Raw genomic sequence first — 17,468 nt, forward strand, 5'->3', positions numbered from 1 at the left:
TTCCCAAAGCTTCCAGACTAGACCAAAGCCCTTATTTCTATACTGTTACAGCACCCGGCATTTTTCTTCATAACATTTGTCTCAGTTTATAATTATATATCTATTTGTGTGACTGTTTGGATTCTTTGCTTCTGTCCTCCCAACACATACCCAGACTAGGTTTCATGAGAGCAGTGTCCATTTTACTTACCATTGCATTCTCAGCACCCAGCACAGTACATAGTGCTTAATAGGTACTCAGTAACTACTGGATGTATGAAAGAATGGCAATAATAATGATAAATGAAGGAAGTTAGACAACATAGCATTACTCCTGTACACACATTCATATAGCATTTTTATATGAAATATGGTGTTTAATTCTGGTCACTCAACTCCTAAGAAGACATATCAGGGTCCAAAGAAAGTTATCTAAATTGGTCAAGGGGAAAATGGAGGTTACCATGTGAGGCAAAATTTTAAAGATTGTGGAAAGATGGAAGCTTAGACTATGATCCATGCATATGAAAATATAAAGGGTATAGATGCAGATTTATTTACCAAATCCGAAAAGTCAGTGCGAAGGAAAATTTTTCAAAAACTAGACTGTGGACTCCCCAGAGAAGAGACTGTGTGTTATTTATATTCCCAGCACCTAGCACGATGCCTGGCACATAGTAGGAGCTCAAGAAATGTATGTTGAACTATTTTGTTGTTGAAGCTTAAAAGAGGTAGACTTGGGTCTGGGGATAAAGTAGAATACAATTTTCACTTGGGAAATCCCAGAGGCAGAAAAGTATGAATAGGGTCAAGAAGGGTTCCTTTACATGTATGGACAATAGCTATACAATAGACTATTTCAGGGACATTAGGGCTATTCAAGGCCCATCCCTTGACCTTTTGAGATCATCCTTATGAAGAGCAATTACCATACACTCTCACAAAATGCATCTTCTCTCCACCAGCAGGGACCAAACTCTAAGCTATAAAAAGCATTGATCTCACCCTGCCTCACATTGTTATCTCCAGTGCCCTCCAGACTCCTGGGCACATGCCCCATTGGTTCCCTGGGCATATTCTACTCAGGTTTTCACCAAAGAAGGGAAAATCCCAGAAGGTGGTGCCCTTTAATCAGAAGTAAAAATGGCTGCATCTCTCAGGGCAACCAGAGCCTGGGGCTGGTATTCCTGAGCCCACAGCAGGGAGGCCAATAGCCCTGGTTCCAAGAATCCCTGCAACCAGCCTCCCTGGCATTTAGCCTTCCATCCCTGGCACTTACCTGCCCCCCCCCCCCCGGCCCCTTAAGCAGGGACATTTCAAATAGTTTTTCTTAGAGCCACGGAGGGTTCAAAAGAATTCTCGTACATTAAAAAAATAAATCCTCCAAAAACAACTACTGACCTGCTCATCCTCACTTATTTCTTCCCTCTCCCAGCAGTGTGTGGTTTAAAGTAAAGGTTGAGGATTTGGTTGTATGTTCATTTCCCAGCCAGCTCTGCTGGTCTCATGCTACCTGGTACCAGAGGGGTAAGGGCTATATCTTCTCTCAAAGATGGGCCTGAAGGCACAGGCATCAGGAAAATACTTAGACTCTTGTCAATGGTGTGCTGATGCATCATGGAAACTAGTCCCAGGGGCTTCCCCTGTCTGACATCCCCCCTCCCCTTCCAGCAGCCTATAAATCACTAAGGATTAAATACTGTCTGGAGGACCCTTCTCTCCCACCCCTATTCTGGGGCTCCCTGCCAGGCAGAAGGCTGCAAACTAAGCAGGGAGAAAAAAGAGAATGGGCAGCAGGCAGGGGTGCCCATCATTTATCAACCAAATGCAGCGGTCAGTGGCTCTTTCCAGCAGCTCTCTGGCAGGCTGGGCAGGCAGTACAGCCAGTGTTTTGTGTCAAAATGGAGAGCACAGTCCGGCGAGAGTTCCCCTTATTTGGCTGTCCCACCCTGGACGTAGAGAGTCAAGGGGTGAGCCCCTTTCTTTTTTTTGGTTTTGGTGGGTTCAGAATTAAACCACACTTTTGGTCCTGGATAGAGTCTGACTTCCTTCCCACCCTTTTCTGCCAAGTCTTCCCTAGGGCCTCCTCTTGTAGCTCCTCTTTTGACCCCAGGAAGAGCTTTCTCACTTTACTTGGCACATTACAGAAGTTTCTTAAGAGTCCAAGTTCCAGAGCTCTGGCAGTCTTTCTTAAAGGGCAGCACCACCCTCCTACCTCCTTTGATCGTCTCTGGTTTCTCCTAAATGGAAATCCCCCAGCTTCCCCATCTCTCTCCTTCCCCAAGGTAGGAAGCTTGGAGAAAGGAAGTGCATTTAGTCCATGCTTTTGTCAAGGAGAAGTTCCAAAAAATGTTCAACTCCCTCACCAAGAACAGCTGGAACCTGCCAGACTCACCTCCATAATTTCTGAGCACTGCTTCTCTGCACTGTAAACAAAGAGTTCTAGAGAGTTTAGGGCTAGGGGAGGTGACAGGGAGGCAGGGAAGTGGGTTATAGGGTCTGGTCTGTATTCCTAACTCTGACCTTCAACTTCTGGGTAAGGAGTGGACCTCTAGGTCTGCATCCCTCTGACCTAGTCCACTGAACCCCCCAGTAGTGGTTATACACAGTCTTTGAAAGCAGATGAACCTGTCTTCTCTAGCTAGATAACCTCCAATACATTTCCTAACCTTTCTGAGCCTCAGTTTTCTCACCTGTGAATTGGGGATAGTTACACCAACTGGATAGGACTGAGGGTTAAATAATATTATGTGTGCAAATTACTTAGTCTATAGGAAGCTCCCAGTAAGCAGAAGTATTCTTCTATGCTGTGTAGTTGGGGCACATGGTCTATAGCATCCTAATTATACTACCTTCTTTCTGGGGCCCTGATGTTAGTGTCTCCACAGGTGGCACAAGCTTCTTGGGCATTCTGAGGAATGCAGACCCACCACAGATTCAGAGATCCCAGGAAGAATTTTTGGGGAAGAATTCAAAATTGGGTGTATATGGCCAAAAAATTAACAGGGTTGAGATCTAGACCCTGACTTGACATTCTGGGCAAACACCCAGTAGGTTAGAGAATTGGATGGAGCTTCTGGGTGGGACTTCCAAGAAAGGTGCCAACTTGTATGATACTATCAGAGTGGCATGGAAGAAGTAAGACTAAGCTGCTTCCTACCCCAGCAGAATACACGCTACTTTGTAGATTACCAGGACTTTGCCCAAGTTGAATAGAAGCAGGGGTCACAGAGGCCACTGGTGGAATGTACTGGAACATTCCAGGCCCTTCTGCTGCATAACAACACAACTCCTCGAGGCTTTGAGCCATCAGGGTCTTCCAGGAAGAATTGGATACAAGGTCCTCACCCTCCACCACGCATAGCAAGAAATCACCTGCTCTGAAAGGAGCATTATTCTAAGTGCCTCCAAGTTACTAAGTGGGAGGAGTGTTAATCCAGCCCTTTGGGACTTTTTCACTAAATAGAGAGACTTGGCTCCCAAGGCCATTTTGTTGAGCCAGAGCCTTCTTGTGGAATAGGTGTGCTGGGTACAGGATATCCACAGGAAAAGCCAGGAATAGGCGCCTGATCAATCAGGACTGAAGAGTTGGATGGGATGTAACCAGGCTTCATTTTTTTCAGTCAGAAACAGATTTACAATGAAGCTAATGAAACTTAAGAGTCAGAGCCCTCACTTGCACAGAACCCTTCCAAGTCCTTCTCCCTAATCCTATAATTATTTTACTATTTAACCTAAAGAGGAACCCCCAAATTATATAAGTATTAGACCTCACAGAACCTGGAGCCTTCCCTACTTTTAGTCTGCAGGGCTTTTATTTTTTTTTTTATAGTGTTGCTTTATTTATTATTTATTTATGTATTTGGCTGCGCTGGGTCTTAGTTGTGGCACGCAGGATCTTTGAGTTGTGGCATGCGGGATCTAGTTCCCTGACCAGGGATCGAACCCGGGCCCCGTGCATTGGGAGCATGGAGTCTTAACCACTGGACCACCAGGAAAGTTCCTGCAGGGCTTTTAGCCTCAGCCTTCAGGAGTGATCAGAAACATTAGTTGGAAAAACAACCAATATTGCCTCAACATCGCCGGACGCAGTGGCTTGCACTAGTAGCTGACAAGAAATAACAGAGCAAATGGGTCCCTTTGCTCAGAATTGGGGAGAAAGGACAAACATATATCAAATGATTGAAGAGGAATTATGAAGCCACCCATAAGGTAGCACAAAATAATGGGCTAAAAACCGAACACTTAAGTCCTGGGGGCATCATTAGTGCCTCACAGGGTCAGTTGAGGAATGCTAGAAGGAACTGAGGTCTGATTAGAAGTTGAAGCTGGTGATGAAGATGGTGGAATTGCAGGGAGGGAGGGGGAATATCATATCCAAGCTCAGAAGATAAAACTGAGGATACATCTGTGGTGATATTTTGCAGTTGTCTATTACAAAAGCCCTTTAGGTAATATTCTTGGCTCTGAAAACAAGTTCTGAGCCTATGCCCTAGGACTGAAGGAAATTAAACTACAGACCAACTTTCACATCACTTGTCCCTTCTGTTATATTTATAATATATTTGAACTGGATTTCATGGTACTTGATTCCTGATTTGGTGCATGGTGTGAGGGGAAGGGAAAAGGATTAGGTGTGGAATTAGATGAAGAATGTTTAGGGTATTGTAGCTTCTTTGCTCCAAGGGTCATTGTATTTTTGAGGCTGACCTGGAGAAGGTAAATGGGAACAATAGCAGAGAAAGGAGAGGTCTAAAGGGGGTGAAACGAATAGGCCTTTTGGTTTATATACAGTCTCCTGGGAATGTATGCAACCAGCATCTCCTCTCCAGAGACTTTACTCTCTGAGGGGCTTGGGAGTGTGTAGGGGATGCAAACTCTTCCCACCGAGGTACTGCTCTAGAAACCAGATGGTCCCCCGAGGTACCCATAATCACATGACACAGCAGAACTAAAGTTTATTTTAATTCATTTTTTGTGAAGCGCCATCTGCATGCTGGTCACAGTGCTAGGTGTAGTAATTAGCCTGAGGACGAAGACACGCCTGTTCTCCTCAGGAAACTTACACATTTTAGTGAGGAGGACACTTTTTATTTTTTTATTTTTTTATTTTTTATTTTTATTTTTTATTTTTTTGGCCGTGCCACATGGCATGCAGGACCCTAGCTCCCCGACCAGGGATTGAACCCGCGCCCCCTGCAGTGGGAGCACGGCGTCTTAACCACTGGACTGCCGGGGAAGGCCCCAGGAGGACACTTTTTAAAAATGAAGAATGCTAACCTGGGTATTTCATAGGTCAAAGAACCAAATCTTATGTCTTTCACAGTGAACTTTTATGGATATCATGGGGGTAGGTATATCTTTTTCATTAGATGTTCCCTTAAGATTAGCAGGGTCTGACATACATCATAGATCTCTCATCCATAAACATATCTAAATCCTTTTTTTTTAAACAGATTGATTGAAGCATAAATTATATACCATAAAATTCACTTATTATACATGTATAATTCTATGATTTTTATTAAGTTTATAGAGTTGTGCAACCATCACCACATTCCAGTTTTAGATCATTTCCATCACCCCAAAAAGTTCCATTGTGCCTGTTTGCAGGTCATCCCTGCTTCTACTCCTAGCCCTAGGCAACCACTGATCTGCTTTCTGTCTCTATAAATTTGCCTTTTCCGGATAGTTCATATAAATGGAATCATACAATATGTAGTCTTTTGCATCTGGCTTCTTTTACTTAGCATAATGTTTTTTAAGGTCCATCCACATTGTAGCATATATCAGTAGTTTATTCCTTTTTATTGCTGAATAGTATGCCATATAAATTCTTTTTTTTTTTAATTTTTATTTATTTATTTATTTATTTATTTTAAATTTATGTCTGTGTTGGGTCTTCGTTTCTGTGCGAGGGCTTTCTCTAGTTGCGGCAAGCGGGGGCCACTCTTCATCGCAGTGCGCGGGCCTCTCACTATCGTGGCCTCTCTCGTTGCGGAGCACAGGCTCCAGACACGCAGGCTCAGTAATTGTGGCTCACGGGCCCAGTTGCTCCGCGGCATGTGGGATCCTCCCAGACCAGGGCTCGAACCCGTGTCCCCTGCATTGGCAGGCAGATTCTCAACCACTGTGCCACCAGGGAAGCCTGCCATATAAATTCTTTTGGAAGTTATTTATTTATGTTTTGAGGCAACACTGACCAGGATGCAGGAGCCCTGGTCTCCTGTCCTGCCTCTGATTTGCCAAGTGGCCTCCGGCAATTCATTCCCTTGTCTCAGCACCCATTTCTCCATTTGTAAAATGAAGGGACTGGATCATATACAGTCTCTAATGTCTTTTCCAGTTCTTCCAAAAAGATCTACTTTGTATTTTTCATGGAACGCCACTAGGTCCTGTATTCCAAAATTTTGATGTCTCTGATCCCACATTTACCCTTTACCTATTTTAAAACATCCAACAAATCCTTTATTGTTAAAGACGAGGAAGGTTCAGTTTTAAAAGGCTGCAGTTTAACAGGAAAATTTGATTCCCACCGAGAGGAAAAGAAGAATTAAGGAGTGAACATCACCCAGTCTGAAAGAAGGAGAATGAACAAGTGAGATAACTAAGCAGAGGATAGAAAGTGGTGGGCCGCAGCAAGGGACAAAGTGTGTCAGAGTACCGAAGGTCAAAATCCAGGCCACGGTTACCTCGGGAGTAATAGGGCAGGGATGTAGGGAGAGGGAGGCCACCAGAGTGGGAGAGAGGTTGAGGGCTAGGCCCCCCTCCCTACTCTGTTCCCATAACCTCATTCGTTCCCTCAACACTCCTTCCCAATCCCTCTCAGGCTGCTCTGCTCCTTTAGCTCTGACCCCATTTCCTCAGGATCTCGTTCCCTGAGGAACTGGGCCTGACATTTCAGACAGAGGCTGAGGGAAGGAGGTAGGTCAGAAACAGACACTGTGTGTCTGTGTCATTTTATTTTTCATTTTTATCATTTTGGAACCCAGGGGCCAAAGACGTAAGTACATAGACATTTACCAGGAAGTTCAGAGATAGTCCCCCAGGTACCAAGGAATGTCAAGACTTCTCTAGTCCCTGCTGAACAAGTGCTACTGAGTATCAGATTCTGAAGGGTAAAAATGGCGATTTAGAATTTCCATTCTTGTTGGTTATCATGGCATAAATGCACAGGGTGAGGGTCAAGGTGCCCTGGAAGTAGGGCCGGACAGCGCCTTCAGAACTGGAAAGCTGCTCTTGGCTATGACAGCCCCAGCCTTCTCTTAATTCAGTAGCCAGCAGGATAAGGCCTCCTTGTGGATCCTCTGATCTTCCAGAATTCTCCTCAGCCTTTCATCCTTGGTAGTCCCCTCAGACTTCTGCAGCTTTGAAGACCCCAGGCCTTATAGGGACTGTTTGCGGAGGGGCTGTATCTCTGACTCACACTTGTAGGAAAAATAACTCCAGTTCCTTGAGTCCTCGTTTATTTGTGACAGCTATGGACATCCCAAGATCAGGCTGGGATCAAGGGACTAAGCATTTGCTGTTGGAACCCTCTAAGGCAAGTAATTCTCCCATAGATGAAAAACAATTTATTGATATACTTGGTGTAGGTAATCCTCCACTTTTGATGTTTTTGAGTGCCTGCCTCTGACCTCCCTGAAAGCAGGACCCAGCTCATGTCTCAATCAGAACAGCATCTAGACCACTTCTGCTTACAGGCTTCAAGGCCTGCTGGGCTGTGAACTCCAGAATAGGAAGTATGTCTCCGAACATTATTGTCATTCCTTAGTGCCTAGCTCTATGTCTGGCACGTTGTGGTCATTTCAATAAATTTGTGACAAGTGAATTAATTAGTGACAATTATGTTGATAAAGATGATAGGGGGACAGTGACACAGGTTTTCTTGCAAGCTAGAAGATGCTTTGTAAGGCAAGACATCTCCCCTTAGCAGCATGCAGCCTCCTCAAAGCCATGGCTTTTTTAATTGGAGGAAACAGACAGGGGTTAATTTTCAGATGAGGACTTTATCCTCCCATCATACCCATGCCAGGAGAAGCTATCAGTGATAGAGAAGGGAATAAGAGACAGCTGGTTGGGCATGATACCTGGGTAAGGAGAGGACAGGGATCTCCTCTACATGCCTGCCTTTGCATTCCTCCAGCTAGGTCAACTTAGTGTCTTTTGCCAGCTTATCAAGAAGGACCACGACTCTCTGGATTCAGAAGATCCAATTCTTCAGCTGTGCCACCTCCACCAACTCTTCTTCAACTGTCCAGGCTCTCTACTCCTGGTACTTCGGCTTTAGAATAAAATTTAAACTCCATATCCTTGAGACTACCCACATTACCCTTCTCTCCAAGGGAAGATTGCCTCTGTCAATAATATGCCATTTTATCTTTTTTTTTTAAAATAAATTTATTTATTTATTTATATTTGGCTGCATTGGGTCTTCGTTGCTGCGCGCGGGCTTTTTCTATTTGCGGAGAGCAGGGGCTACTCTTCACTGCAGTGTGCGGGCTTTTCATTGTGTTGTGCAGGCTTCTCATTGCGGTGGCTTCTCTTGTGGAGCACGGGCTCTAGGCGCGTGGGCTTCAATAGTTGCGGCACTCAGGCTCAGTAGTTGTGGCTTGTGGGCTCTAGAGCACAGGCTCAGTAGTTGTGGTGCACGGGCTTAGTTGCTCCATGGCATGTGTGATCTTCCCGGACCGGGGCTCGAACCCATGTCCCCTGCGTTGGCAGGTGGACTTTTTTTTTTTTTAACTTATTTATTTATTTATTTATTTATTTATTTATTTATTTATTTATGGCTGAGTTGGGTCTTTGTTGCTGCGCGCAGGCTTTCTCTAGTTGTGGCAAGTGGGGGCTACTCTTCGTTGCAGTGCGCGGGCTTCTCATTGCAGTGGCTTCTCTTGTTGCGGAGCACGGGCTCTAGGCATGCGGGCTTCAGTAGTTGTGGCTCAGGGGCTCAGTAGTTGTGGCTCGCAGGCTCTAGAGCGCAGGCTCAGTAGTCGTGGCGCACAGGCTTAGTTGCTCCGTGGCATGTGGGATCTTCCCGGGCCAGGGCTCAAACCCGTGTCCCCTGCATTGGCAGGCAGATTCTTAACCACTGCGCCACCAGGGAAGCCCAGCAGGCGGATTCTTAATCACTGTGCCACCAGGGAAGTCCTGCCATTTTATCTTTAGAACAGCTCTGTGAGGTTGATGAAGCACAGTTGATTCTGGCATAGAGAAAGGAAGCCATTTGTCCAAAGTACTTCAAGATTCCTCACTCCAGGCCTTTTACCTCTAACACACACTGTATGGCCCAACCAATAAAAATCACACATCATCTTCTAAGACTGCCTGAGAATTTACATGTTGGGTCCTAAAATGCACGAAGTTGTCAGGTAAGAACAGATTTCAAGAGACTAGCTGGCTCACACTTTGGCTCTCAGGCAGGTTAGTGGTCTAGAAATTGAGTGTTTGTTGGGAAAGCACTTGAACCTGAAGTCAAAAGACCTAGGATGTTAGTCCTGGGTCTGCCATTTACTAAGTGGAAAATCTTGGGCAAGTCATCTAGCCTCTGTGACTTAGCCTTCTGTAAAATAAGGACAATAATATCTGCATTTTCTACCTATTGTACATGTAATATTCTACCTATTTTTTTAAATTTAATTTATTTTTTTATACAGCAGGTTCTTATTAGTCATCTATTTTATACACATCAGTGTATACATGTCAATCCCAATTGCCCAATTCATCACAGCACCACCCCCACCCCCCGCGGCTTTCTCCCCTTGGTGTCCATACGTTTGTTCTCTACATCTGTGTCTCAATTTCTGCCCTGCAAACTGGTTCATCTGTACCATTTTTCTAGGTTCCACATATATGCGTTAATATACGATATTTGTTTTTCTGTTTCTGACTTACTACACTCTGTATGACAGTCTCTAGATCCATCCATGTCTCAACAGATGACCCAATTTCATTCCTTTTTATGGCTGAGTAATATTCCATTGTATGTATGTACCACATCTTCTTTATCTATTCATCTGTCGATGGGCATTTAGGTTGCTTCCATGACCTGGCTATTGTAAATAGTGCTGCAATGAACATTGGGGTGCATGTGTCTTTTTGAATTGTGGTTTTCTCTATGCCCAGTAGTGGGATTGCTGGATCATATGGTAATTCTATTTTTAGTTTTTTAAGGAACTTCCATATTGTTCTCCATAGTGGCTGTATCAGTTTATATTCTCACCAACAGTGCAAGAGGGTTCCCTTTCTCCACACCCCCTCCAGCATTTGTTGTTTGTAGATTTTCTGATGAAGCCCATTCTAACTGGTGTGAGGTGATACCTCATTTGTAGTTTTGATTTGCATTTCTCTAATAATTAGTGATGTTGAGCAGCTTTTCATGTGCTTCTTGGCCATCTGTATGTCTTCTTTGGAGAAATGTCTATTTAGGTCTTCTGCCCATTTTTGGATTGGGTTGTTTGTTTTTTTAATATTGAGCTGCATGAGCTGTTTATTTATTTTGGAGATTAATCCTTTGTCTGTTGATTCATTTGCAAATATTTTCTCCCATTCTGAGGGTTGTCTTTTCATCTTATTTATGGTTTCCTTTGCTGTGCAAAAGCTTTGAAATTTCATTAGGTCCCATTTGTTTATTTTTGTTTTTATTTCCATTACTCTAGGAGGTGGATCAAAAAAGATCTTGCTGTGATTTATGTCAAAGAGTGTTCTTCCTATGTTTTCCTGTAAGAGTTTTATAGTGTCTGGTCTTACATTTAGGTCTCTAATCCATGAGTTTATTTTTGTGTATGGTGTTAGGGAGTGTTCTAATTTCATTCTTTTACGTGTAGCTGTCCAGTTTTCCCAGCACCACTTATTGAAGAGACTGTCTTTTCTCCATTGTATATCCTTGCCTCCTTTGTCATAGATTAGTTGACCATAAGTGCGTGGGTTTACCTCTGGGCTTTCTATCTTGTTCCATTGATCTATGTTTCTGTTTTTGTGCCAGTACCATATTGTCTTGATGACTGTAGCTTTGTAGTATAGTCTGAAGTCAGGGAGTCTGATTCCTCCAGCTCCGTTTTTTTCCCTCAAGACTGCTTTGGCTATTCAGCGTCTTTTTTGTCTCCATACAAATTTTAAGATGATTTGTTCTAGTTCCGTAAAAAATGCCATTGTTAATTTGATAGGGATTGCATTGAATCTATAGATTGCTTTGGGTAGTATAGTCATTTTCACGATATTGATTCTTCCAATCCAAGAACATGGTATATCTCTCCATCTGTTGGTATCATCTTTAATTTCTTTCATCAGTGTCTTATAGTTTTCTGCATACAGGTCTTTTGTCTCCCTAGGTAGGTTTATTCCTAGGTATTTTATTCTTTTTGTTCCAGTGGTAAATGGGAGTGTTTCCTTAATTTCTCTTTCAGATTTTTCATCATTAGTGTATAGGAATGCAAGAGATTTCTGTGCATTTATTTTGTATCCTGCAACTTCACCAAAATCATTGATTAGCTCTAGTAGTTTTCTGGTGGCATCTTTAGGATTCTCTATGTATAGTATCATGTCATCTGCAAACAGTGACAGTTTTACTTCTTCTTTTCCGATCTGTATTCCTTTTATTTCTTTTTCTTCTCTGATTGCCGTGGCTAGGACTTCCAAAACTATGTTGCATAATAGTGGTGAGAGTGGACATCCTCGTCTTGTTCCTGATCTTAGAGGAAATGCTTTCAGTTTTTCACCATTGAGAATGTTGTTTGCTGTGGGTTTGTCGTATATGGCCTTTATTATGTTGAGGTAGTTTCCCTCTATGCCCACTTTCCGGAGAGTTTTTATCATAAATCGGTGTTGAATTTTGTCAAAAGCTTTTTCTGCATCTATTGAGATGATCATATGGTTTTTCTACTTCAATTTGTTAATATGGTGTATCACACTGATTGATTTGCATATATTGAAGAATCCTTGCATCCCTGGGATAAATCCCACTTGATCGTGGTGTATGATCCTTTTAATGTGTTGTTGGATTCTGTTTGCTAGTATTTTGTTGAGGATTTTTGCATCCATATTCATCAGTGATATTGGTCTGTAATTTTCTTTTTTTGTAGTATCTTTGTCTGGTAATATTCTACCTATTACATGCCTATTGTGAAAATTAAATGAGATGATGTACGTGAAAGCTGTGGAGTACTAGACAAGAGTTAATTTTAACATCTCAGCCAAATTGCATCTTTGGAGACTCTTTATGTAAAATATACATAGTAATCCTTCTCTGTTCATAAGAAAGTTTTAAAAGAATAGAGATTAGGAGTTCATCTCTGGAGTCAGGCTGCCTGAGTAGCCTTGGGCAGTAAGTAATCTTGCTTCTTTCTGAAGCCTCAATGAAGAGGAGATAATACCCATCTCATAGGTATCATGATGAGAATCAAATGAGATAATGTATGCACGATGCTTAATATATACCTGGCATGGAGAAAGGAACTCACTGAATGTTATCAGCTACTATTACTGATTTTATTAATGAAGATGTGAGGCAGGGTGGTGCAATAAGATCTGATAGAGATCTGAGCTAGGAATCAAAAATATTCACCTTTTTGGGCCTCAGTTTCTCTACTTGCACCATAATAAGAATCTATGGTTTTCTTTTTCCAGATTGTCTTGGGGATTTAAGAAAAAAAAGTATATGAAGACTTTGAACTAATCGGAATTGAGGAATGTTATAAATTGCAAGATATTTTTTTAAAAACGGAGTTAAGTTTATAAAGACTGAATTTTTATCAGTTCATCAATTTTTGTTCATTTCTATCTGCCTTTGGTAAAGTTGTCCTCTTCATGGAAAAGGAGTACAGCATCTCCCTGTCAGTAAAAAAGATTTCAAATGTCAGACCTCAAAGTAAATTTTTCAAATCTGCAAGGATATACTCTTTGCAAAGAAAACCTTTCTTTAGGACGTTCCATTGCCTCAATGTGTTCTCTGTACATAGGCTGATTTTAATATTCATCCAGTTCATGAATTTCCACTTTGGGTATTTTCTGCTTTCAATATTTAATCCCAAGAATGACCTCTCCTTGCCTTGCAGCACGCTCCCAGATTACCTCCTTTTCTCTGATTAGTTAGTATGGCTTCAGGGAATACCTTCATTTTAACATTAAGCCGGGCAAAAACAGAAATAGAAAGATAAATCTGTAGCAAGATCAAAAATAGATATCATGGCTAAATATAAACCTGGAGGGAATTATCTAATTATTTGGATGGTCCCTTATCACAGACAATCCACGGTTGATTGCCTTTCACTTTTTCCATATAAGAGAACAAAATGGTTAATGAATACCACGAGTAACAATTTTTTCTTTTGAAGAGTAATCATTTTAAATAGTAACTTAAGCGCTCTTTTCTTCCCCAAATCTCGTCATGTATATTATAGCATATGATTTTCACAACTGCGTGCATTCTTTTTGGGGACCGTCCAGTCTCATTTTGACTTGTAGGTCAGAGAGCATTGAACTGGGAAGACCAGGATTTGCTTATGGAGTCACTGTGCAAATTTGGTCAACTTTCTCAGTCACTTTGTTCCTTCCACTCTGCTGAGCTAGACTTGGAATGGACGACTCTGCTCCTTTTCAGTCTCAATTTAATTTACAGGCTAGCAGCTGCTTTTTTTTAGGTTGGACCAACACCAAGTAAGGACTTGGAAATGTGGAGAAAGACAAATGTGGTGTCACGTGAGGCACAGTAGCCATTAAGTTCACGGATATAATGCAAATCGCATGCAAATGTTATGCAAACTTTGCATTAATTTGTAGAAACTTACTTTGGAGCTTGCAAGCAGCGTTGAGATCCTATGAGGATTCAAAACTAATGTTTTTAGGTTAAACCAAAAGTAATGATTTTTGAAGTTATTGGTTTCTCCATATTTGCCGGGACTCAACTGCTTAAAGTCTGACACTCCTCCCTGCCCCCCATAATGCTTTCACTACTGCTTGATTCCATTTTACACCCGGCCCCGCCCCCGCTTAGCCTGACGTCACGTGATATCGTATTTGCATACTACCTGGGACTGGGTGTGACGCTCCCCTTTTCTGCGTCTTCTCATTGGCGGCGCCGGAAAACCATCCCTCTTCCGGACGGACCAATCAGCGGACCCTCGGACGTGGGACAGCAGGCAGGGGTGGGGTGGAGGTGGGGTCTTGGGTTGGATCGCTAGGCATATCGACCAATCATCCTCTGGTATGGGAAGAGCAAGCCGAGGATTGGTTGGGAGGAGGGGTCTGGGGATCCGTAGGCCAATGAGGGCTCTGGGCTGAGGGGGGCCGGTCTCCGCCTCCTAGGGCAGATAAGCAGCAGCAGCGGGGGTTGGGGGGCTGTGTGGGGCTCGCTGTGGGGCCGAGGCAAGCCGGCAGTTGGGCGGGCGTGCGATGGCGGGGGCCGCAGTGGGCGGCAGAGGCGGAGGTGCCTGGGGGCCGGGGCGCGGAGGGGCCGGGGGGCTCCGGCGGGGCTGCTCTCCCCCAGCCCCCGCCGGCTCCCCCCGGGCTGGGCTGCAGCCGCTCAGGGCCACCGTCCCCTTCCAGCTGCAGCAACCGCACCAGCGCCGGGACGGGGGTGGCCGCGCAGGTGAGTCGGGCCTGGAGTGGGTGCGGGGGGGCGAGGGGAGCCGTTGGGGGAGGGGGGCGCGTGACGGGGGGAGGGGTATGGGGAGAAGTGTGAGGGGGAAGTGGATGGGGCGAAGGAAGAGCAAGGGGGTCGCGCAAAGTCTGCGAGGACGGAAGGAGCGAGAGCGAGGAGTCGTGAACGCGGAGTGCACCGCCGGGACAGACTGTGCAAGGAGTCGGGGCCGAGAGGTGAGGGAAGGAACCTGGCAGATGGAGGCTGGCTTTGGGGGCGTAACCGAAAAGTGGGCAGAGGTGTCGTGTGGGGGTGAGTGGAAGATGCAGGGGTGGCAGCGAGGTGTGAGGAAGGAGTGAGTGGCGCGTGATGGGGGCGCCCTACGCAGGGTTTGAGCTGGAGCGAGGAGCCGGTGGGCGCTGGATGTCTGCACGGGAAGGGGGAGGGGCATGGAGGAGAGCCCCGTGGAGCTATGTGTTAGTTCTCCAACTTGAGTTTGGCACCAGCATCCCGTTGTGCAGCTCTAGAGTTCCTTTTCCCACCACTTCACGTGGGCTTCCCTTTCTGCCACCTCCTGGAGCTGATTTCTTCTGAGCCGTTGGAATAAGTTAGTTTAATGGCTTTTACTACCGTACAAACGCTCCACTCCTATTGCCTACATTCCTCTTGGTTGGCCCAGAAGTTGTATGTTCCCAGATCACTGACCTGCTTAATATGGCTTCCAACCATTGTGTGTGTGTGTGTGCGTGTGTGTGTGTGTGCGTGTGTGTGTGTGTGTGTGTAGAACTTGAGTAGTTTGCCCCCTGCCTTTCCCTCCTCCCCCCACCAAGGCTGTTTTGTCCTGGGCATGTCAGTCAACGTGGCAGTGGGGTGAGGGCTGCAATCGAGTACATTGTGGCAAATACCCCCACTTTCTGAACAGCACCAAAAAGATGTCTTAATAGCAGCTTAATAATGTGGTGGATATGGGGAAACTAGGGAAGAGCAAGCTTAATCTTGCTTTCACACTCAAAGTTGTAATGGATCCCCTGCAAATGCAGGCAGTTAGGAATGGGAAAAGGAACCTACTTGCATGAGGAGGTTGGCAAGAAGTAGAAAGTGAGACTTGCATTTGATTCACACCAAATGTGAAAAGATGACTGCACACTTCCAAAGCCTCAGGGTCTACCAAATGTACAAAAGTCATGGCCCCTGCCATCTGATGGTTAATGACAACATTCTCTAAACCAGAGTTTCTTGAGCTTTTTGTGATTACTAAACTTAGTTTCAGCACACCCCCTCCTGAAAGTATAGCTGCTACGGTGCCTTCCTAGGTAGGAATGGGATTAAGAGGGTCTCTGAAGTAGAAAATCCAAGTCTGTCTGGACTTCACTGTAAATGTTAGCATTGCATCTTGGAACGCAGAAACTTGGTTAAATCTGGTAGCAAGATGGTAACCAACTAGTAAAAGTATGCCTAGAATCTGTAGAGCAGGGCAATGCCCAGATAAACTTATGCCTATCGTGAACTGCTGTAAAGCAAACCAGAAGACTACAAACCTGTTGGTTTTGTTTGTGCTTCCTTTGAGTCCAGGGAAGTTAGTAGAACAGCAAGCACCTGAACCTTAGTTGCTTTTAGTAGAAATCAACAGAAAGCCTGCCTGTGTATTAGCTGGAAATCTATTAGCAGTCATATTTTAAGAGCAGTTATTTTGTGTCTACTATAGAACTAATATTTAAAGGACAAACACTGGTGGATGCTGTGGAAAGAAGAGTGTAGCTTTGGATGACTGGGTTCTTCACATGGCCTGTTCCTTTTTTAGGGCCAGGGACCCTAAGATACTGGTAAAAACATAGGAAGCTAGAGCTCTGCACAATTTGTTGGGTGATTTAAGGCAGATTGGGTGATCTCTTGCTTATGGATTGGGCTGATGGATTGTTTCTCCACCTATTAGTATCCCAGAGGCACTAATAAGGCACTTACCTGGTCTGTAGTGGGATTATCTATAGTTTTCAGTGAGGCAGGAGAGAGGAAAGACAGGAGGAGGAAAGAGTGGCCTGAGCCTGTGGAGTTCTTTGTGGCCAGACATTAAGGAAGTGTTCCTGGCCTTTGGTTTGGGAGCACATCAGGTCTTCTGAATGTTAACTTTTACCTTTATGTGTGTTCAGATTGTTTCCATTCCTCGGCCTTGAGAAGTGGCAGAAGTGGTTTCCTCTGGGCCCGTAGGATATATGTGATAGAAGTAAAAGCCTTGCAGTCATAAACCCTTAAGAGAATGGCTTTGCGTGCCAGAGTTACCTGGGTGTCGAATCCAGGTTCTACCTTTTACTAGCTGTGTGGCTTGGAGGAAGTTAACTAACTTCTGTGCCTCAATATCCTCATCTGTAAAGTGTGAATAATAATATCTACATCATAAGAATCAAATGAGTCAGTAGCTATAAAGTGCTTAGAACAGTGCCTGGCAAGTAGAAGGTGCTCTGAAGTGTTTGCTGCTGCTTATATTGTTGTTATTCTCTCCACTCAGCCAAGGTGAGAGCACTGTTGGCCAGAGCCCATTGCCTTTTCAGGCTTCAAAGAGCAAACCCATATTGGTCTGAAACCAGTACTGCAGGTTTCAGAATTTCAGGGCCTCCCCTTGCACTTTTATTCGCTCATCTTTTAAAATGAGCTTTCTAAACAGGGCTCTGAAACCCAACTGTTTAAAAAAGCATGTGAGCTGAGACAGAGTTTTAGGAACAATTAAGTGTCGTCACTGTTTCTGTTTCCCATCTCAAAGTGACGTAGTGCTCAGGGCTGTGCAGTTATCTCTCCACCACACACCCTGTTGTGTTCTTGACTAGGTATATTAGATGTTGTTTAAAAAAAAGAAGGGTTATGGTGTAAAGAGCAGGATTTACCTTCTGTGGCCATTCATCCGTAAGGGATGTCTTCACAA

The 17,468-nt window shown here is 44.2% G+C and overlaps 1 protein-coding gene across 1 annotated transcript in view; it reads left to right on the top strand.

Moving 5' to 3' along the window:
- Positions 1-14,320: 14,320 nt before the first annotated feature.
- FAM117A (family with sequence similarity 117 member A) overlaps positions 14,321-17,468 on the top strand; it is a 44,698-nt gene continuing 41,550 nt past the window's right edge. Inside the window, exon 1 of the mRNA XM_082441736.1 lies at positions 14,321-14,563. Within this exon, the coding sequence (XP_082297862.1) occupies positions 14,368-14,563 (196 nt within the window). The 5' untranslated portion in view covers positions 14,321-14,367. The remainder of the gene's footprint in view (positions 14,564-17,468) is intronic.

This window comes from Balaenoptera physalus (assembly GCF_965194825.1).
Source record: "Balaenoptera physalus genome assembly, chromosome: 20".
NCBI classification, from domain to species: domain Eukaryota; kingdom Metazoa; phylum Chordata; class Mammalia; order Artiodactyla; family Balaenopteridae; genus Balaenoptera; species Balaenoptera physalus.